At 51.9% G+C, this 19,135-nt stretch overlaps 1 protein-coding gene across 1 annotated transcript; it reads left to right on the top strand.

The window, feature by feature from the left end:
* Nucleotides 1–2,326: 2,326 nt before the first annotated feature.
* Nucleotides 2,327–17,598, top strand: Vstm2b (V-set and transmembrane domain containing 2B). The gene is made up of 4 exons (XM_090321922.1): nt 2,327–2,567; nt 3,191–3,375; nt 5,743–6,205; nt 16,727–17,598. The coding sequence occupies exons 1-4, from the start codon at nt 2,501–2,503 to the stop codon at nt 16,804–16,806; spliced, it is 795 nt and encodes a 264-aa protein (XP_090178048.1). The 5' UTR covers nt 2,327–2,500; the 3' UTR covers nt 16,807–17,598.
* Nucleotides 17,599–19,135: the final 1,537 nt, after the last annotated feature.

The raw sequence follows: 19,135 nt of genomic DNA, 5'->3' as shown, positions 1-19,135 counted from the left end.
CCATTTGAAGGCATCCTAAATAGTAAAGTCCTAGAGGCTCTCATCTTCAAATAAGCAGAAAAATTTCAGAAATGGGAGGCGTGGCACAAGTAGTAGAGTGGCAGCCTTGAGTGAAAAAGCTGAAGGGCAGTGCCCTGGTCCCGAGTGCAGGTAGTGAAACAGTGTGGAAGGCGGAAATTCAGCCTCTCCTCAGATTGCTCCTTGGGTCCTGAGTCCGTCTAGCATGATGTAAGTCTGCCCCCTCCCTTCAGAAACAGAGGACAGCAAGCCAGCTGTGGGTGCCTAGTGGTGGCTAAGGGCAGAGTTAGGGGCAGGGGAAAGCCGGTCAGTGGCCAGGAAACCATAGCAAGAGTGGCCTCTTTCAGGAAGCCCTAGGGAGAGAAGAGTTCACACGCGGCCTGCAGGTTGTTGGGGGGGGGGGGGGGGTTACAGAGGCAGGGGCTGGAAATGACCCTGAAGACATAAAGAACCTTACATCAGACGCCAGAGGGAGGGAGGAGAAGGGAGGGAGGGAGAGAAGAGAAGAAAGGGGAAGAGGGAGGGAAAGTGGAGGAGAGGGGAGGGGAAGGGAGAAAGAGGGGAAGTGGAAGGGAGGAGGGGAAGAAAGGGGAATGGGGGAAGGGAGAGGAGAGGGAAAGATAGGAAGGGGAAGAGGAGAGGAGAAAGGAGGAAGAGGAGAAGGGAAAGAGGGTGGGGAGAAGCGGGGAGGAGAGGAAGAAAGGGAAAAGGGGGAGGGAAGGAAAGGGGAAGGGAGGAGGAAAGAGGAGAAGGAGGAGGTTGAGATGCGGAAGAAGGGAGAAGAGGAGAGGAAAGTGGAGGGAAGGGGAGGGGAGCCCCTGGATGGCGACAGGAGAGCTTTTCCCCTTGGCCGCGGTGTTTGGGGGCTGCTGACTGGCAAAGCCTAGGCACCGAACCCCAGGACCCCACTCCAGCCTCGGATCAGAGCGGAGGGCGGGGTGGGGGACAGGCTGAGATGGCCCCCGCCTGGGGGAGACCCGTGAGGGAGGAAAGCCAGGACCCCCAGCGAGGCTGCCGGACTCCACTGGAGGGGAAGGACTGGGGTGCCTGCCTGCACCACCCCGATGGCCGGGCTCCCGAGGCAAGCTCGCGGAGACACCCCGGCCCGGGAGTGCCAGGCTGGGATACGCCGCGCCGCTCACGCGCGGGGACTCGGCCCCGGGCCCCCGTCCCGCGGTGCCACCTTTGGGGATCCCCAAACATGGGGAGTCCCCACCGGGGAGGCACATCGGAGAAGAGGCCGGTGGGGGCTCGGAAGCCCGCCCGACGGGGATCGGGGGGGCCCCCCCTCCGTCGCGCCTGGCTCTCCCCCAGCCCCCACCCCGCCGCCCTCCGCCGTCACTCTCGGCCGCACCGCGGGCCCCGCGGGCCGGGCGCCCGGCGCGCACTTCCTCGCCGCACTGCAGACGCGGGGCGCGGGGTGTCGCCGCTCGCCACCCGCCTCGTCGGCCCCTAGGCCGGCACAGCGCCCCGCCCTTCTCCCCCTGGCCCACCCACCCACCACCCAGCCACCCAGCCAACCATGGCCCAGGCCTAGGACAGAAACTCCTTTCCCAAACAGGGGTAAGGAGTTGAGGCCTGAGCGTGGTGGGAACGGCTAAAGACGGAGGGGGGGGATGACACCCCAAGAAGAAGCCGGGGAGACCTCCTCCAGCAAAGCCGGGGTGGGGTGGGGCTGAGCTCCAAGCCGAGGAATTAGGGGAGGGGGGGACCCCCCCGAGCGACCCCCGCGGGGGGAAGGGGGCGATGCGGGTGGAGAAGGGCCGGGCGCCACGCCACTGACCACCCCCCCTCCTCCCCTCCGCCCTCCCCTCCCTCCCCTCCCCCTCTGCCCGCCCCTCTCGGGCTCCGGGTCCCCCACGCGGCTGCGCTTGGACCGGGACGCCAGGGCTACGCAGCACGGCTAAGCGCCCACTCGCCTTGCGGAGAGAATCCGGCGGAGGAAAGTCCACGGGGGCGACGGACCGCGAGCGACCACGGCCGGGAGCTGGGCGCGAGCCGGAGGACGACGCTCCGGCGTCGGGATCGCAGACCCGGAGAGGAGCGGCAGCTTCGCGGCTCCGAGACGCGCGCGCATCCTCCGTCTCCGTCTTCACCCCGAGATGCTGATGGGTCCCGGCGCACCCCGGCCTCCGCCTGGACCCCCGGGGAAAGCCTGAAAGCCCAGCCCCGTCCCCCCCGTGCGCATCCACCCCACCGAGGGAGACACCCACCCACCGATCGCCTGTCATCTCCCCAAACCCGGGACCCCATCTCCTTCTCCTCCTCCTCCCTCCCCCTCCCCCCCTCCTCCTCCTCTTCTTCCTCCTCCTCTCCGCACACCCGGGCACCGCGCCCCGCGCGCCGCCGCCGGAGTCGTGGTGGATCCGGGGCTGCTCGGTGCCTGGCGGGGGCCATGGCCGGCTTCGAGGCGTCCTAGCCGGAGCCGGAGCCGGTACCGCGGAGCCCGTGCTGCGACCACCGCCTCCTCCCCGTGCGGGAAATGGACCCGCGGGGCCGGCTCGGCGCCCTCGGATGCCTGCACGCCCTGCTGCTCGTGGTCGCCGATGGTGAGCGCGGGAACTTCGCTGCCCCCGTGGGGCGGGGGGGGACAGGGGGTCCCGGGAGGGGGGTGGAGAGGGCGGTGCAGAGCCTCCCCGGAGCACGAAGGGAAAGAAGGAGCCAAGCTCTCCGGCAGTCCTAGGGTGCAGCCCCAAGCCTGGAGGGGGCCCTCAGGCGTGGGATTCCAGTTTGGGGGTCCGATTGAGCGCCCCCTCAGAGAGTTGTGAGCCCCGATCTGGCTCTGGGGAGGCGCCCTGGGTAGCAGGGAAGCTGGAAAGGCCCCTGAGATCCCGACCCCTACCCCACCCCCAGGCCCGCGGCCGGTCCCCTCTGTTACCCTGCGGTTCTTACTTAACTTTGCAAGCGTCTCTAGCCAGCCGCGGCCATGCAGCTAAACGGGACCCACCGTCTGCCCCCCGAGGGGTTGCCCCAACCCCCCCCACACACGCCCTTATGCCTTATGGCTGGTCACGCCTCTCTCTCTCTCTCTCTCTCTCTCTCTCTCTCTCTCTCTCTCTCTCTCTCTCTCTCTCTCTCTCTCTCTCTCTCTCTCTCCTGCTCTATTGGGGTGTGTGTGTGTGTGTGTGTGTGTGTGTGTGTGTGTGTGTGTGCGTGTGTCCTTCCTCCCCAGCTACCTTCACCGAGGTCCCCAAAGATGTGACAGTGAGGGAAGGCGAGGACATCGAGATGCCATGCGCCTTCCGGGCCCGGGGGGCCACGTCGTACTCCCTGGAGATTCAGTGGTGGTTCGTGAAGGCGGCGCCCCGAGAGCTGCTGCAGGAGCTGGCCCTGAGCGCGCCCGGCACCCCAAGCAAGGTAACAAGTCAGAGCCCGAGGAAGGGGAGGGGGGCGCAGCAGAGCTCCACGGGTTCAGAGTGGGGCATCACCCTGCCCGCAGTCCATCTCTCGTCCACCCTGTACCTTCCTATGGAACCCTAAAAGTCAGCAGCTGCTACCTCCAGATTCTGCCCATGGTCCATAGACCGTCTCCCACAATCTCCAGTAACTCATCCATTCATGGCCGAGCCTCTAACAAAAAAGAAAGAAAAACCCTACATGCCAGCTTTGGCCCGTTATCCCAGCCATTCAGGAGGCTGAGCTCTGAGGATCCAGGTTTGAAACCAGCCTGGGCAGGAAAAGCTGTAAGACTCTTACCTCCAGTGACCACCAAAAGCCAAAAGTAGAGCTGTAACTCCAAGTAGCAGAGCACAAGCCCTGAGTACTAAAATTCAAGAACAGCTCCCCAGGTCCTGAGTTCAAGTCTCAGGACTGCCAGATAGACACACACAGACAGAGAGACCGAGACAGAGAGCTATATTTGTCTTGCTTGCTAGCTGCAAGGGACCCCACCAAGCCCTCCCAGCTTGAGTTCCCCACCCACCGCCCCCCCCAGGCCCACACCCAGCCCAGTTAAGCTGTCTGCCTTGCTCTGAGTGCCAGTACAGAACTATGTAGGGGACAGGTGAGGAGCCAGCTGGTCCAGAAGGACAGAGGTCATCCCCGCCCCCACCCCAGCCCTGTGCAAGCTGCCAGTCAGTCTGATACACACACACACACACACACACACACACACACACACACACCTATGTACCTATGTTGATCTCAGAGTACTACCCAAACTTACTGCTTATAGTCTGTATCTCTCAAGGGCAAACGCTACAGCTAGTTTTGGGGTTTGGTTTTGTTTTTGCAATTCCAAAGTACAGGGAAGGGGGTGGGGGGGGGCTTCTCTATCCAGCCTTCAGCTGCCCATAAGCTTGGGCAAGCCACTCCCTTGTTAAACACCTGCTTGTTTCTTTATTGGGGGGGGGGGTATATTGCTAGAAATCCTGGTGCTTTTGTGTCCTTTACAACCCCCTCCCCCTTCCACACCCCCAAGGCATTTGGGGGTCCCAGTGCTAACAGCAAGCCCAATAGAGACCATGAGTTCCTGATGCCTGAATGCCACAAGTCTAATTCATATCCTCCCTCTCTCTCCCTCCCCCCCCTCCCCCTCTCTCTCTGCATTTAGGTAACAAATAAGGATGCAACTAAAATCAGAGTGTAAGTGTGGGAGCCCTGCATGGGCCGCGGGCGACCCCTCCTGGCTATGTGGCTTCCCACAGTTTCTTTTCCCTTTTAGAAAAAAGCCTCCATGGCCTTGTAGGAGCACAGGCGCCCTCCAGCTGGGCATTCCCAGCTGCCTGACCCCAGCTGGGCACCATCTGTTGCCAAATACAGCCCCAAGATCTGAGAGTCTCCCCCGTCCCCCTGCAGTCAGCTCAGTGCTTACCTGTGAAAAAAAGAAAAGAAAAAAGAAAACAACTCTCCTTATTTTGGAAGTGCTCAGACCCCAGGGGACACACACACACACACACACACACACACACACACACTCACTCACTCACTCCAACTTCATTACTGCATCTGCCCTGCCCAGCACATGCACCCAGTGGTATTGAGCTGAAGCAAAGGGGCTCCCTGAAAACTGAGAGAAACTCAGGTCTGTCAGTGTCATATACCTGTCATCCTAGATGATGTGAGAATCCCAGTTCAAAGCCAGCCCTGGGCAGGAAAGTCCATTAGACTCTTGTTTCCAGTGAATCACAGAACAAGCTAGAAGCATGTGCTGTGGCTTAAGTTAGAGAGTACAAAAGTTCAGGGACAGCGCTGAGGTTCTCAGTTCAAGCCCCAGGACTGGCAATACAATTTCTTCGTGTGTGTGTGTGTGTGTGTGTGTGTGTGTGTGTGTGTGTGCATGCGCATGCACATGCACACGTGCGCATGCGTGTACTCATGTGGCTTGAACTCAGGACCTGGGCACTGTGCCTGAGCTTCTTGTGTTCCATCACCTGCATCACAGCACCACTTCTGGCTTTTTCTGGATAGCTCATTGGAGAGAACAGTCTCCCAGAGACTTTTCTACCAGGGCTGGCTTTGAACCATGATCCTCAGATCACAGCCTCCTGACTAGTTAGGATTACAGGTGTGAGCCACCGGCTGGCTAACGGTATAACTGTTTTTTAAGGAGCCAGGGGACCCACCCTGGAGTGGCTTGAGGAGAAACTGAGGCCCACATCATGGGGGAGATTGGTGGTGGGGAAAGAAGGAGGAGAGCGAGACCCTGGGATCCAGGGAGTATGGGGTCGCAGACAGAAGGGGTGCCCGCGGTGGTGGCCTGGACACCAAGCCTCTCTCTTGCAGACGGTTCGAGTCCAGGGCAATGACATCTCCCACCGGCTGCGCCTGTCGGCCGTGCGCCCGCAGGATGAGGGGGTGTACGAGTGCCGCGTGTCGGACTACAGCGACGCAGACACGCGCGAGCACCAGGCCCAGGCGCTGTTGCGCGTGCTGTCACGCTTTGCACCGCCCAACATGCAGGCCTCTGAGGCCGTGTCCCACATCCAAAGCAGCGGCCCTCGCCGCCACGGGCCCCCCAGCGTCGTCCACGCCAGCCACATGGGTGCCCCGGGACACACAACTTCTGAGCCCAGCCATAGCCAGGACAAGAACCCACTGCCAGGGAATCCTGATGTCCCCAAGGCCGCCGCCTCTGCCACCCACACAGCCACCTCCACTACCACCTTGGCTGCAGCTACGGCTGCTTCCTCATCAGCGTCCCCATCACCCGGCCAAGCAGTCCTCCGGCGACAGAGACAGGGCTCAGGTAAGGGATGGGCACAGAGGTGGGATTTGGGTTGGGGAGGAGATCCGAGAAGATTTAATCTGGCGATCTGACTGCACAACCCTGCTCTTGATCCTTTACTGTTTAGCTTGGCTGCCTGGGGATCTTTGAGGGATGCCTGGAATGCCAGTTTTTCAGCCATTGTGGCTGTGTGCTTGTAAGAAGTCTTTAGGGTTGGTTCTTGGAGCTTTTCGCACGTGTGCTTTTGATTCTGGAGGTTTTGCTGCCAGCCAGACCTGGGGCTGGCCTGCAAGGCGCAACTCTTGGGCTTGGAGTGTTAGAAGCTGAGCAGTTGTGGCTCCCTTCTGAGCCCTAAGATTGGAGAAGGTGCATTCTCCAGGTGGGATTCTAGTGCCCCAGCTGGGATGAGGAGGGGACATGTTTGTCTCGGCTGGCTGGCTGCACTGAAAGGACACTTGTAGAAGACGTTGCCTGCCTGGTTGTGTAGGCTCTGTCATCTCTGCCTTCGTGCGGCATGGCCCCAGGACTGCTCCGTGCCTGGTATCGATGGTTGCTGCCATTCTTCTCAAACCCTGGAGGAGGAACCCTATCCACTGCTAGTCCTGGACACCAGTGCTTCCGGCCTGTAATCCCAGCAACTCCAGAGGCTGAGAACTGAAAATCAAGGTTCAAGGCCAGCCTGGGTAGAAAAGTCTGTGAGACTCTTATTGCCAACAACTTACTAAAAAGCCTGCAGTGGAGCTGTGACTCAAGTAGGAGAGTGCCCATATTGCTTTTGAAAAGCCTAAGGGACAGAATCCAGTCCCTGAATTCAAACCCCAGGACAATGAAGGAAGGGAGAGAGGGGAAAAAAGGAAAGAAAGGGAAGGGAAAATGAAAGGAAGGAGAAAAGGAAAGGGAAGGAAGGAAAGAAAGAAAGAAGGAATGCAGGCATGTAGGCAGGCAGGCTGGCAGTGTTTAGAAAGATGGCTTTCCCAAACTACTGGCAGAGTGGCTGGCGGGACCATGTGCCTCGAGGCTGTCAAAGGCAGTGGAGGGACGAATGAGCTGGCCAGGACAGATGGCACAGTCAAGCGGGGTGGAGCTGCCCCTCCTTCTGAACCACCCCACTCCACAGCAGGCCACAGAGGTACGCTCACCTCCAGTGCTCACTGCTGAGTCTGAGGTACAACCAGATCCCTCGCTGCTTGCACTCAGCCCTCCTGTAATGCCACATCCCACCAGTGTTCCAGCACTGGCTAGCTGGGATGGCGCCAGGTTGCATTCCCCAGATGGGTCATGGCCCATGGTCACGTCCACCATGGCCAGGACTGTTCTCCCAGGCTTTTCCCCTCCACTGCCAAATCCTAGATCCCAGACTTCAGCCCTGGCGCTGTTCTGAACTCCCTGAAAGTCGTTTTTCATAGCAGGAGCCGTCTCTGTCTCAAGCTGGTGTCTAGATCTGGTGCCCTTGTCTTTTTTTTTTCCCCTCGTGGTGGGGCTTGAACTTGGGTCCTGGATGCTGTCGTGTCTAGGGCCATACCATTTTGAGCCACAGTGCCACTTGCAGTTCTCAGGTGGTGAATTAGGACATAAGAGTCTCGGGCAGTTTCCTGCCCAGGCTGGCTTTGAACCATGATCCTCAGATCTCAGCCCCCTGAGTAGCTGGGATTACAGGTGCACACACCAGCACTCAGCTAGCCTTGCCTTTGTTTAGGTCTTTGCAAGAAAATTCAGGGCCGTTCCCCAGGGCAAGAGACTTAGAAATGTTAAACTAACACTAACTGCAGTGAAAAACTTAAATGTCAGTGACTTGACACACGACAGGATTTTTTTATATTTCTCATTCACATCTAATCCTACCTGAGTGAGAAAATGGGATCCATAAAGTTATTCGGGGTCCCCAGCTGACAGAGATTCCGGTAAGCTTCAGTACAAGTCTTTCTGGGATGACATAGTGCCACAAAAGGGGAGATAGGGAAGAGAGAAATAAACAGCCCAGTGCCCTGAGGAGAAGGCTGCCACTATATATAGTGAATCTCTTCCTTTCCTGTGTGTGGCCCTAAAGATGCATCTTTCCTAAGAAACTGAAAAGGGGAAAACTGGAGGATAGCAGTCTGAGGTTAGCCCTGGGCAAAAGTGAAAGACCTGATCTAGAAAATAACGTCAAGCAAAAAAAGAGCTGAAGATGTGGTCCAAGTGGTAGAGTATCTGCCCACAAATGCAAAGGCCCTGAGTTCAAATCCCAATACCCATGAAAAAAAAAGAAGAAGAAGAACCAGGGGTAGGGTGGTAGCCTTGAGCTGAAGAGCTCAGGGACAGTGCCCAGGCCCAGAGTTCAAACCCCACAACTGACAAAAAAAAAAAGAAGAAGGAAAAGGAGGAGGAGGAGGAGTAGGAGGAGGAGGAGGAGGAGGAGGAGGAGACAATGACATAGGTGTAGAAAATATGACTTCTAAAAGCCAGGAACCTGTCATGCTAGCTACTCAGAAGGCTGAGATCTGAGGATTGCGGTTCGAAGCCCCCCTGGGGAAGGCATTATCTGTGAGATTTACCTTCAATGAACCACCGAAAAGCATCAGACTTAGGGCTACTGCTCTCATCCTCTGGACCAGGTGGGGACATGACCCAACAAGGATGCCAGGGTCTTTGGGAAAGGTCCTGGTTGCCTAAGCAACCACTTCTGAGGATCCTGTCTCCACAGTGGAGGAGGAGGAGGAATCTGTGGGGTTGTTCACCACCTCCAGGTGTTTCTTGACTTATACAGTGACTGGTCTAATTAATTCATGCTGGTTGGTAAGAAGGCATTTCTACCCTATCTCCTTGGGCCTCAGTAAACTTGTTACCCAAGCTAGAATCTGCCTTGATGTCCCCAGAGCTTGTCCAGGAATCAGAGGCCATCGTGCCCAGGGCTCACACCTGAAATCCCAGATACTCATAGGGGACTGAGATCTGAGATCACCATTAGAAGCCAGCCCAAGCACTAGACTCTTAATCTCCAGTGAACCAGCAAAAAGCCAGAAGTGGAGCTGTGGCTCAGGTGGTAGAGTGCCAGCCTTGAGTGAAAAAGCTCAGGGACAGGTGTCCAGGTCCTGAATTCAGACCCCAGTATGAGCGTGCAAGCATGCGCATACACACGAACACCAAGCAGAGCCAACAGTCAGTGCTCATTTGATTAGGAAAGGGCCCTATGCCAGTGACCCTGATTGCAGCCACACACTGGCAGTGAAATGAAGGCCAGAAGCTCACTCTTCCCTAAATCTCCATCTTCTTCTGACCAGAGTCAACGTGTTTGCGTGTGTTTGCACAGTATCGAGGTCTCCTACCACTGGAGCTGCCCAGAGGGACTTCAATAGACACTTTAGGATTCTTAGCCATTTAGTTTCCAGAGCAGTAACTCCATATTCTTAAATATATGGAGTCTTTCCAGGCACCAGTGACTCATGCCTATAATTCTAGCTACTCAGGAGGCTGAGACCTGAGGATAGCAGTTCAAAGCCAGCCTGGACACAAGTCCTTGAGACACTTATCTCCAATTAACTATCAGAAAGCTGGAAGTAGCACTGTGGTTCAAGGGGTAAGACGGTATAGCCTTGAGCTGAAAAGTTCAGGGACAGCTCCCAGGCCCAGAGTTCAAGTCTCATGACTGACCAAAAAAAAATTTAGAGTCCTCTATGCCAAGTGCTGGTGGCTGTAATCCTAGCTACTCAGAAGGCAGAGGTAAGGATCACAGTTCAAAGCCAACCAAGGCAGGAAAATCTGTGAGACTTTTGTTTTTTGTGTGTGTTTTGGGGGGTTTTGTCTTTGTTCTTTTATTGGGAGGGGGCAGTCCTGGGGCTTAAATTCAGGGCCTAGGCACTGTCCTTTGACCCTTTTTGCTCAAGGCTAGTACTCTGCCACTTGAGCCACAATGCCAGTTCTGGTTTTTTCTGAGTATGTGGTATACATGAATTGAACCCAGGGCTTTGTGCATGCTAGGCAAGCATTCTAGGACCAGGCTATGCTCCTGGCCCCAGTCTAAGAGACTCTTATCTCCAATGAACCACCAGAAACCTGGAAGTAGAGCTGTGGTTCAACATGATAGAGCGCTAGTCTTGAGCAACAGAGCTCAGGGACAGTGCCCAGGTCCTGAGTTCAAGCCCCACAACCAACAAAAAAAAAAAAAAAAGAAAGGGGAAAAAATAGCTTCCTCAAAGTCTACTGGAAGCTGTGCTGCTGAAATGGGGTGTGAGATACACACTGGACCTTTCAGATTAGTGACTTCAGGACTGCCCCCACTCCTCCTGTCCTCAACAGCTCAGTGAAGCTGCTGCTTCTAGAAAGAGTTTAGGTCTCTAGTTTGCTAAAGGAGTTATTGGTAAGGACAGGACTTTTTAGACTCAAAATGTATATGCAAAAGCTCATTCCTTTCACAGTTCATTTGTCAGATGATGTATTTGTGCTTGAAAACACACTTGGGCCAGGGACTGGTGGCTCACGCCTGTAATCCCAGCTAATGAGGAAACGAAAATGTGAGGATCGCATTTCAAAGCCCGCCTCCCCCCCCAAAGACTGTGAGACTCATGTCCAATTAACCAGCAATAAAAGCTGGAAATGGATGCATGGCTCAAGAGGGTAGAGCACCAATCTTGAGCACACCAAATCTAGGGGATCCAGGATCTGAGTTCCGACCTCAGTCCAAGCACACACACAAATTAAATAAACCCAGGCTACACTGGCAAGCCAGAGCTAGCACAAGAGATTGCCAGGGTTTTGCCATATTTTGTTCAAGTGGCTCTTCACTAATCTGAACAGTGACCCCATTTTGTCATTAGGTTGCTGATTCCAGACCAAGAGGCAGGGTGGGGAGGGAGAAGGAGGGAATGAATAATGCCTTCCAGACAGACGCTCCTGCTTCTCGGGAGAGGCGCCACAGTGGAGTGGAACTCCTTGGAAGATGACAGTCTGGAATCTGGAAAGCTTGTGTGTTGGGGTGCGCATCTCAGGATCGGCTCATGATGTGTGAACTTCTAATTAGCCTCAGGACTCAGAGTCCCAGGAGAGGTATCCTGGCATTGCGAGGAGCTGATTGGCTGTGGCAGACTGAGCCCTGGTGCCCACAAAGAGGACTGCTGGCTTTTCTTATCTCAATTAATAATGAGGAGAAGACAGCCAGGGCCTCGGATGGGCGGGGTGCCATCACAGGGGAAGGGAGCAGCCTGGGTGTTGCCATAGTAACTGTAATACTGACCAATGGGGGCCTCCAGATACAGTGAAGGTATTCACTGTGTCTCCACTCACAGCCCAGGTGATGACAGCAATGGTGACAGTGTGGCCCTAGAAACCCAGTGACACAGAATGACTCTCTTACTATAGGCAGTGAAGTCAGAGGCCCTGGTTCAAAAGGACTCATAGCCAGATGCTGGTGGCTCATGCCTGCCATCCTGACTACTTGGGAGGCTGAGAGCTGAGGATCACGGTTCAAAGCCAGCCTGGGTAGGAAAGTCTACGAGACTCTTATCGCTAATTAGATTCCCCCAAAAAGCTGGAAGTAGCGCAGTGGCTCAAGTGGCAGAGCACAAGCCTTAAGCACAAAAGCTCAGGCCCTAAGTTCAAGCCCAGAATGGCACACACAAAAAAATAAAAAGACGCAGAAAAGTCAACACAAACCATCCCCTCTTCCCTGACGCTCTGTTGTGACCCGAGGTTTCTCTTCAAAGAGAAGAGTTAGGCATCACCTGGAAGCTCTCGCCTGGAATCCTAGCTACATAAGAGACTGGAATCTGGGGAATCAAGGTTTGAAGCCAGCTGGGGCAGAAAAGTATCTAAGACTCTTATCTCCAGTGAACCAGCAAAAAGCTGGGCATGGAGGTGTGACTCAAGTGGTAAAGCTCCAATTTTAAAAAAAGCTAAGGGGGGGGGCGGGAGTTTGGCCTAGTGGTAGAGTGCTTGCCTAGCATGCATGAAGACCCAGGTTCGATTCCTCGGTACCACATATATAGAAAAAAAAAAAAGCCAGAAGTAGTGCTGAGGCTCAAGTGGTAGAGCTCTAGCCTTAAGAAAGTCCAAGGACAGTGCTCAGGCCCTGAGCTCAAGCCCAGGACTGGCAAAAAAAAAAAAAAAAAAAAAAAAAAAAAAAAAAAAACAACTAAGGGCCAACACCCAGGCCCTGAGTTCAACTCTAAGGGCTGGCACAGGAAGGAAGGGAGGGAGGAAATCTAACAAAAGATTGTCCCAGGAAAGAGAGAATGTGGCTTTAGAGGAGGAAATTAACAAAGTTTGCAGGGAGTGGAGAGTTCTATTGGTCAGCTCTGAGCCCAGCCTTCACGCTTGCCACTGAGTGGGACTCAGCGATAGTCAGGGGTGTGTGGGTTCCATGAGGGTTCCTCCACGGCAAGCTTCCTGTGGCAAGCCTGGGATTTTCAAGCTTGCCAGAGACACCTGGGGAAGATTTCCATGATGGGTGGCAATCCAGGGAAGGCTCTAGATGTCTCCTCTGTCTCCCCCCCATCCCCACCCCCCCACACACACACAACTAAATGGTATGGTCGTGACCAGTGGCTATACTGTATAGCCATTTTCTCTCAGCACCCATGAACCCTTAAAGAGATGCTCAGGCAGCTGATCTTGAAATATAATGCATCACAGTACTTGTTTTCTAAGGTTTTGTTTTTGTTGTTTTGTTTTGAGTGCCTGTGTGTGTGTGTGTGGTAATTCGTTGGAGATAAGAGTCTCACAAGGTGCTGGTGGCTCATACCTGTAATCCTAGCTACTCAGGGAGGCTGAGATCTGAGGATCTTAAGTTCAAAGTTCAAAGCCAGACCGGGCACTAAAGTCCATGAGACTCATCTCCAATTAACCACCAGAAAACCAGAAGTGGTGCTGTGGCTCAAGTGATAGATCGCTAGCATTGAGCTAAAGAGCTCAGAGACGGTGCCCAAGCCCAGAGTTCAAGCCCCATAACCGAAAAGAAAACAGTCTCACAGACTCTCATGCCCCAGCTGGCTCCAAACCATGATCCTCAGATCTCAGCCTCTTGAGTAGCCGGAATTACAGGCATGTGCCCCTAGCGTCTGCTTTTGCTGTGTTTTCTTCTCTGGGGCCACAAGAAAGTTTAAGCTATATTCCGAGCCCTACAACTCCTTACTCCTCCTGTTTGTAATGAAGAATGACATGTTTGTGCCCTTGAGGGGAGGGGTGCTTCAGAAACAAATAAATAGAAGCCACTCTCCACAATTGCCCTGGGAAAAGGCTGTTTAGCAGTCCTTGGGAGCTGATAGTCAATGAGACATTTTAAAACCCCCAGCATGCTGGGTGTCAGGGCTCACACCTATAATCCCAGCGGAGTCTGAGATCTGAGAATGGTAGTTTGAAGCCAGTCCTGGTAGATAAATCCAAGAGATTTTTATCTCCACTTAACCAGCCAAAAAGCCAAAAGTGGAGGTGTGACCCAAGTAGTAGAGCACCAGATTTATGCAAAAAAAAAAAAAAAAAAAAAAGCTAAGGGAAAGTGGGCCATGCCCCCAGAACTGGCACAAAATAGTCTCCAAGGCTGATTGGATACCTGATACTGCATCGCTGGAATGACAGAGAACAGAACCCCTTCTTCGGCTGAACCCAGGCCCCGTCATTGGTCAGCAAACCACAGAAGGAAGGTTTGCTCTAAGCCAAGGAAATGTTGACCCCTTTAAAGTGACTTTTATTATGATTGATTCTCCTGTAAGTGCTGCTGAGGCACAGAGGCAGGCTCTTTGTATATTTCGATTTGGGGGGTGGGGGTTGTTTTGTTGTTTGCCAAGCCCAGCTGCCAAGGACAATATGCCTCTTGCACAGCTGGAGCTGCAGGAGCACATAACCAAGCCTAGTAGGATCTTGCTTGAGATTTAATCTCTGTTTAATGGCAATAGCATTTGGTGGGGGGAGGGGATATTTAATTTTTGACTCTTAGCAACCTGCAAAACAATACATTTATGCGGTTCAATATAATGCCAGTGGCAGGATCATTGTAAAGATTAAATGGGATCAAGTTTACAAAGCTATGAATATAATATCGCCGGTGGGAAACGCTAGCTTCTTTCTCTCTTTTTCCTTCAGGAATCAAATAATAATAAGTATTATTATAGTGTAAGATAGGATCTTGCTAACTGTGGGACCCAGTTGGGTCAGATCGGTAGGGTTCTTGATTTATTTTGTGCTGGTCCACAGACTTGAACTCAGGACTCAGACGTTGTCTTACTGCTTTTTTGCTCTACCACTTGAGCCACAACTCCACTTGCAAATTTTTTTTTGTAGTTAAAGATAGTCTCTCAGACCTTCCTGCCCAGACTGGCTTCAAACCATGATCCTCCAGATCTCAGCCTCCTCAGTAGCTGGAACGACGAGTATGAGCCCCCAAGCCCTGAGACATTCTTGCCGAGCATGGTTGTTCAGATCTGCAATAGCAGCGTTCAGGAGGCTGAGACACAAGGATTCCATAGCAACACCCTGTCAATCAATCAAACACGAATGAATGACTCCTTCAGGCTCAGTGAATGGATGGCTTGCATACTCTAACCCCTAGCCTGTTACACACACACACACACACACACACACACACACACACACACACACCCTTTGCTCTGTCAAGGCTGGCTCACCAAAACAGGACAAGGTGATGAGTCTGGACTCCATATAAGGAAGCCTTCGTGGAGCAGGCTTTGTGACTCGTGTGTGTGTGTCTGTGTGTCTGTGTGTGTGTCTGTGTCTGAGTGACGTGAGGGTTCTGAGGCACACTGCTTATCGTGACATGAGGAATGGTATGGGAGGCATCATACCCCTAGATATGAGGGACATGAGGGACTTCAGGAAAGGGACAGAGGGGCTGGGGATGTGGCTTAGTGGTAGAGTGCTTACATAGCATACACGAAGCCCTCAGTGCAATTCCTTAGTACCACATACACAGAAAAAGCCAGAAGTGGTGCTACAGATAGTAGAGTTTTAGCATTGAGCACAAGAAGCTCAGAGACCCAGTGTCCAGGCTCTGAGTTCAAGCCCCAGGACTGACAAAGGAAAAAAAAGGGGGGGGTGCAGGGACAGAGCTGGGCTCTCAGCTACTCAGGAAACTGAGATCTGGAGAATCAGGGTTCAAAGCCAGACTAGGCAGAAAACTCCATGAGACACATCTCCCCTGGACTGACAACACCTGGAAGTGGACTGTGGCTTAAATGGAAGAGTACCAGCCTTGAGTGGAAAGGCCAAGCAAGAGTGTGAGGCCCTGAGTTCAAGCCCCAGTACCAGCATTAAGTAAGTAAATATGTAAGTAAATGAAGAGCACAAGCATAATTAAGCCAAATGAATGAATGAATGAATGAATGAGGAGCATACAGCAAATTGGCTCCCATCCAATCCTCTTCACAGAGCTAAGGTATCCTGGCCCCAGACTATCTGAATCTCTCCATCTCCATCTCCACTCTCTACCCTCCCCTCCACCTCAATTTATGTCAGACTGGGGCTTGAACTCAGGGCCTAGGTACAGCCTGTTAGCCTTTCACTCAAGGCTAGGGTTCTACCACTTGAGCCACACCTCAATTTCCAGTTTTTGGAGATGAGCCTCATGGACTTTCCTGCTCAGGCTGGCTTCAAACAAGGATCCTCAGATCTCAGCCTCCAGAGCAGCTAGGATAACAGACATCAAATATAAGCCACCAGCACCCAGCCTTTAAAAATATTTATTTCCTTACTTTCAATGCATCTTGGTCAATGTCACCCCTTCCGTCATTCTCCCCAGTGTACATGGAAGACAGTAACTGTATCTCCTCACACTCCTTTCCTCCATTCCAGTGCCCCCTCCTCTGTGCCCACCACCACCTCCAAAATCTGTGTCCATTTCCTGGTATTTATTCATTTGGTTAAAATAGTTCCTTAGTGGTTAAGAGAAGTTGCACCTTTAGGCTCTTTCTCTGAGTCTCTTGATTGAGTGCTAGTGCTTGATAATGATTGGTAGGCAAAGAAAAAAAAAAAAAAAGCAGGCAGCAGCAACCAGGGGCCAGTGGCTCACACCTGTGATCCTAGATACTCAAGAGGCTGAGATCTGAGGATCAAGGTTCAAAACCAGCCTGGGAAGGAAAGTCTGCAAGACTCTTTTTTTTTTTTCCTTCCAGTCCTGGGGCTTGAACTGAGGGCCCAGGCTTTGTGCTTCAGCTTTCTTAAGGCTAGTGCTCTACCACTTGGGCCACAGCACCACTTCTGGCTTTTTCTGTGTATGTGGTACCAAGAAATCAAGCGTAGGACTTTGTGCATGCTAGGCAAGCACTCCACCACTTGGCCACACTCCCAGGCCCAAGTCTGTGAAACTCGTATTTCCAATCAACCCCCAGAAAACCAGAGGTGGTGCTGTGGTTCAAGGTAGTAGAGTGCTAGCCTTGAGCAAAAAAAAGTTCAGGGACAGTGCCCAGGCCCTGAGTTCAAATCCCAAGACTGGCACAAAAATACAACTGTAAATAACAAATATGCTGAGATCCAGAGGACAGGGGAAGTCTGCTGGTGCCTGGCAAGTTTTGGTGAATCCAGAATTAATGGCCTGTGTGTGTTTTCTGTCCCCTGTAGGCAGTGGTCCACAGCACACCGCAGACCTGCTTCTGGCCCTGACCCTGCTAACCCTGTTGAGCCTTCTGTGGGGACCCTGAGGACAAGGGCACCCAGCCCCGCCCCTCCGGTGGCCACGTGACCAGGAGACCCAGAGGGACTGAATTCTTTCAGCATGAAGAAATCCAAGCAGGAAACAAAGGAATCCTATTTTATTTTGAGGGAGGGGGGAATCCCACCACTTCTAAATACCTACCATAATGAATCTAGTTTTCAAATAAGATGAAATGAGACCATGCAGTCATGCATGAACTCAATAATTTCTCTACTGCACTGTCTTTCTTTTTTCTCTCTCTCTTTTTATTCTTTTATTTATTTTTTAAATAGCCAGGGCTGGGGCTTGAACTCAGGGCCTGGGTGCTGTTCCTTAGCTTTTTGTTTTCCACTCAAGGCTAATGCTCTGTTACTGAAGCCACACCTCTACTTCTGGCTCTTTGCTAGTTCATGGGAGAGAACTGTTTCACAGACTTTGCTACCCAGCCTGGCTTTAAACCTCAACCCTCAGTAGGATTAATCCAGAACTAGTAGTTACAGCCCTATATCATTTTTTTTCTTTTCTATACTTTTCCTCCAGATCTTCATTTTTGCACGACTGTGGCGCAGGTAAATTTTAGGATAATACATAAAAATGTTGGGGGTCACCATCTTTCAAATAAAGCAGAATATTTTTTAGTAGATTCTTATGTTTAGGATTTTTTTATTTACTCTTTTCTTTGGGGAAGGGCCTTTTCTTCTTTTTTTAATTATTAAATTATTTCATTGGAGACATTTTGATTAAAAAGACATCATAATTAAGATTCACTGTCAATAATATTTATTTTTCAATAAAGATTGAAAACAAGGTCAGATCCTTGTTTATAAATTGTATTGTATATTGCTGAATAACAGTTGAATAAAGACAACTTTGAAATAACCTTTTGAGCTTCGTATGTTCTCTTGCCAGTGTAGCTTTCCTGTTCTGGACACCAGCTATGCTTTTATATGTGAGTGTGTTTGGGTACTGGGACTTGAACAATGGTTTGGACTCTGTCCTTTAGCTTTTTTGCTCAAGAGTAGTGCTGTATCACTTGAGCCACACCTCCACTTACAGCCTTTTTTTTTTTGCCAGTCCTGGGCCTTGAACTCAGGGCCTGAGCACTGTCCTTGGGTTTTCTCAAGGCTAGAGCTCTACCACTTGAGCCACAGCATCATTTCTGGCTTTTTTTATGTATATGTGGTACCGAGGAATCAAACCTGGGTCTTCGTGCATGCTAGGCAAGCACTCTACCACTGGGCCACACTCCTGGCCCACTTACAGCTTTTTGATGGTTAATTGAAGGTAATAGTCACATGGACTTGCCTGGCTGGGATGGCTTTGAACTTTGGACTCTGATCTCAGCCTTTTAAGTAGCTAGGATGACAGGCGTTGAGCTATCAGTGCCCAGCTTTGGACTCAATTTTTTTTTTTTTTGCAAAGTAACTATCTTTTTGTTTCTCTTACCTACAACAAAATACCTCTAAAATTTTACATCCCATTACATTTAAAAGCACATACAGGGGACCTGTAGTTTGGCCTAGTGGTAGAGTGCTTGCCTAGCATGCACTAAGACTGGGGTCCATTCCTCGGTACCACAGATGTAGAAAATAGCTGGAAATGGTGCTGAGGCTCAAGTGGTAGAGCTCTGGCCTTGAGAAAGTCCAAGGACAGTGCTCAGACCCTGAGCTCACTCCCAGGACTGGAAAAAAAAAAAAAAAAAGCACATACATGACAAAATAATTTCACAGGCATTAAAGATTAGCATGGATCAACACTTTTTTACATATGCACAAATATTTGAACAGAATGATATCTGGAGTGATGTTCATATAATTTTAGTACTGTTGAAAGTATTAACTAAACACATTCTTCTAAATTTAGTAAAATATATATGTCTTCTATTCTTCTATTTACATATGAAATACCCTTAAATACTCCAAACCTTTGAACTCAAATCTTTTATACTCCTCTATACAGAGGAATAGGTTTGCAGGTCAGCATAAATGCAGCTTTGAAGCAAGGATGGTGACAGGAAGTGATCCCTGTAAGGGACGAGGGCACCCCCTTGTGGCTGTGGATGGGATATGCACCCAGGATATTACATGCAGATTCTGGTTCCTGCTTAAGGCTGGCCTCCTTGATATTTAGCTTCTGTTTAATCACAGGATAAAGTTAAACTCCCGATAAATTATATCATAGCCCTGGGTTTTGGTTTTTATACCAACACTGAGGCCTCATACTCTTAGCTGTTTTACTCGAGGCTGGAGCTCTAATACTTGAACCACATCTCCCTTTCCAGCTTTTTGCTACTTACTTGGAGATAAGAATTGCACAGACTTTCCTGCCAGAGCTGG

The sequence above is a fragment of the Megascapheus bottae genome, chromosome 31, assembly GCF_031878675.1.
Source record: "Megascapheus bottae isolate mThoBot1 chromosome 31, mThoBot2.hap1, whole genome shotgun sequence".
Lineage (NCBI taxonomy): Eukaryota > Metazoa > Chordata > Mammalia > Rodentia > Geomyidae > Megascapheus > Megascapheus bottae.
Note: the sequence above shows the minus strand (reverse complement) of the source record. Positions and strands in the feature narration are given on the sequence as shown.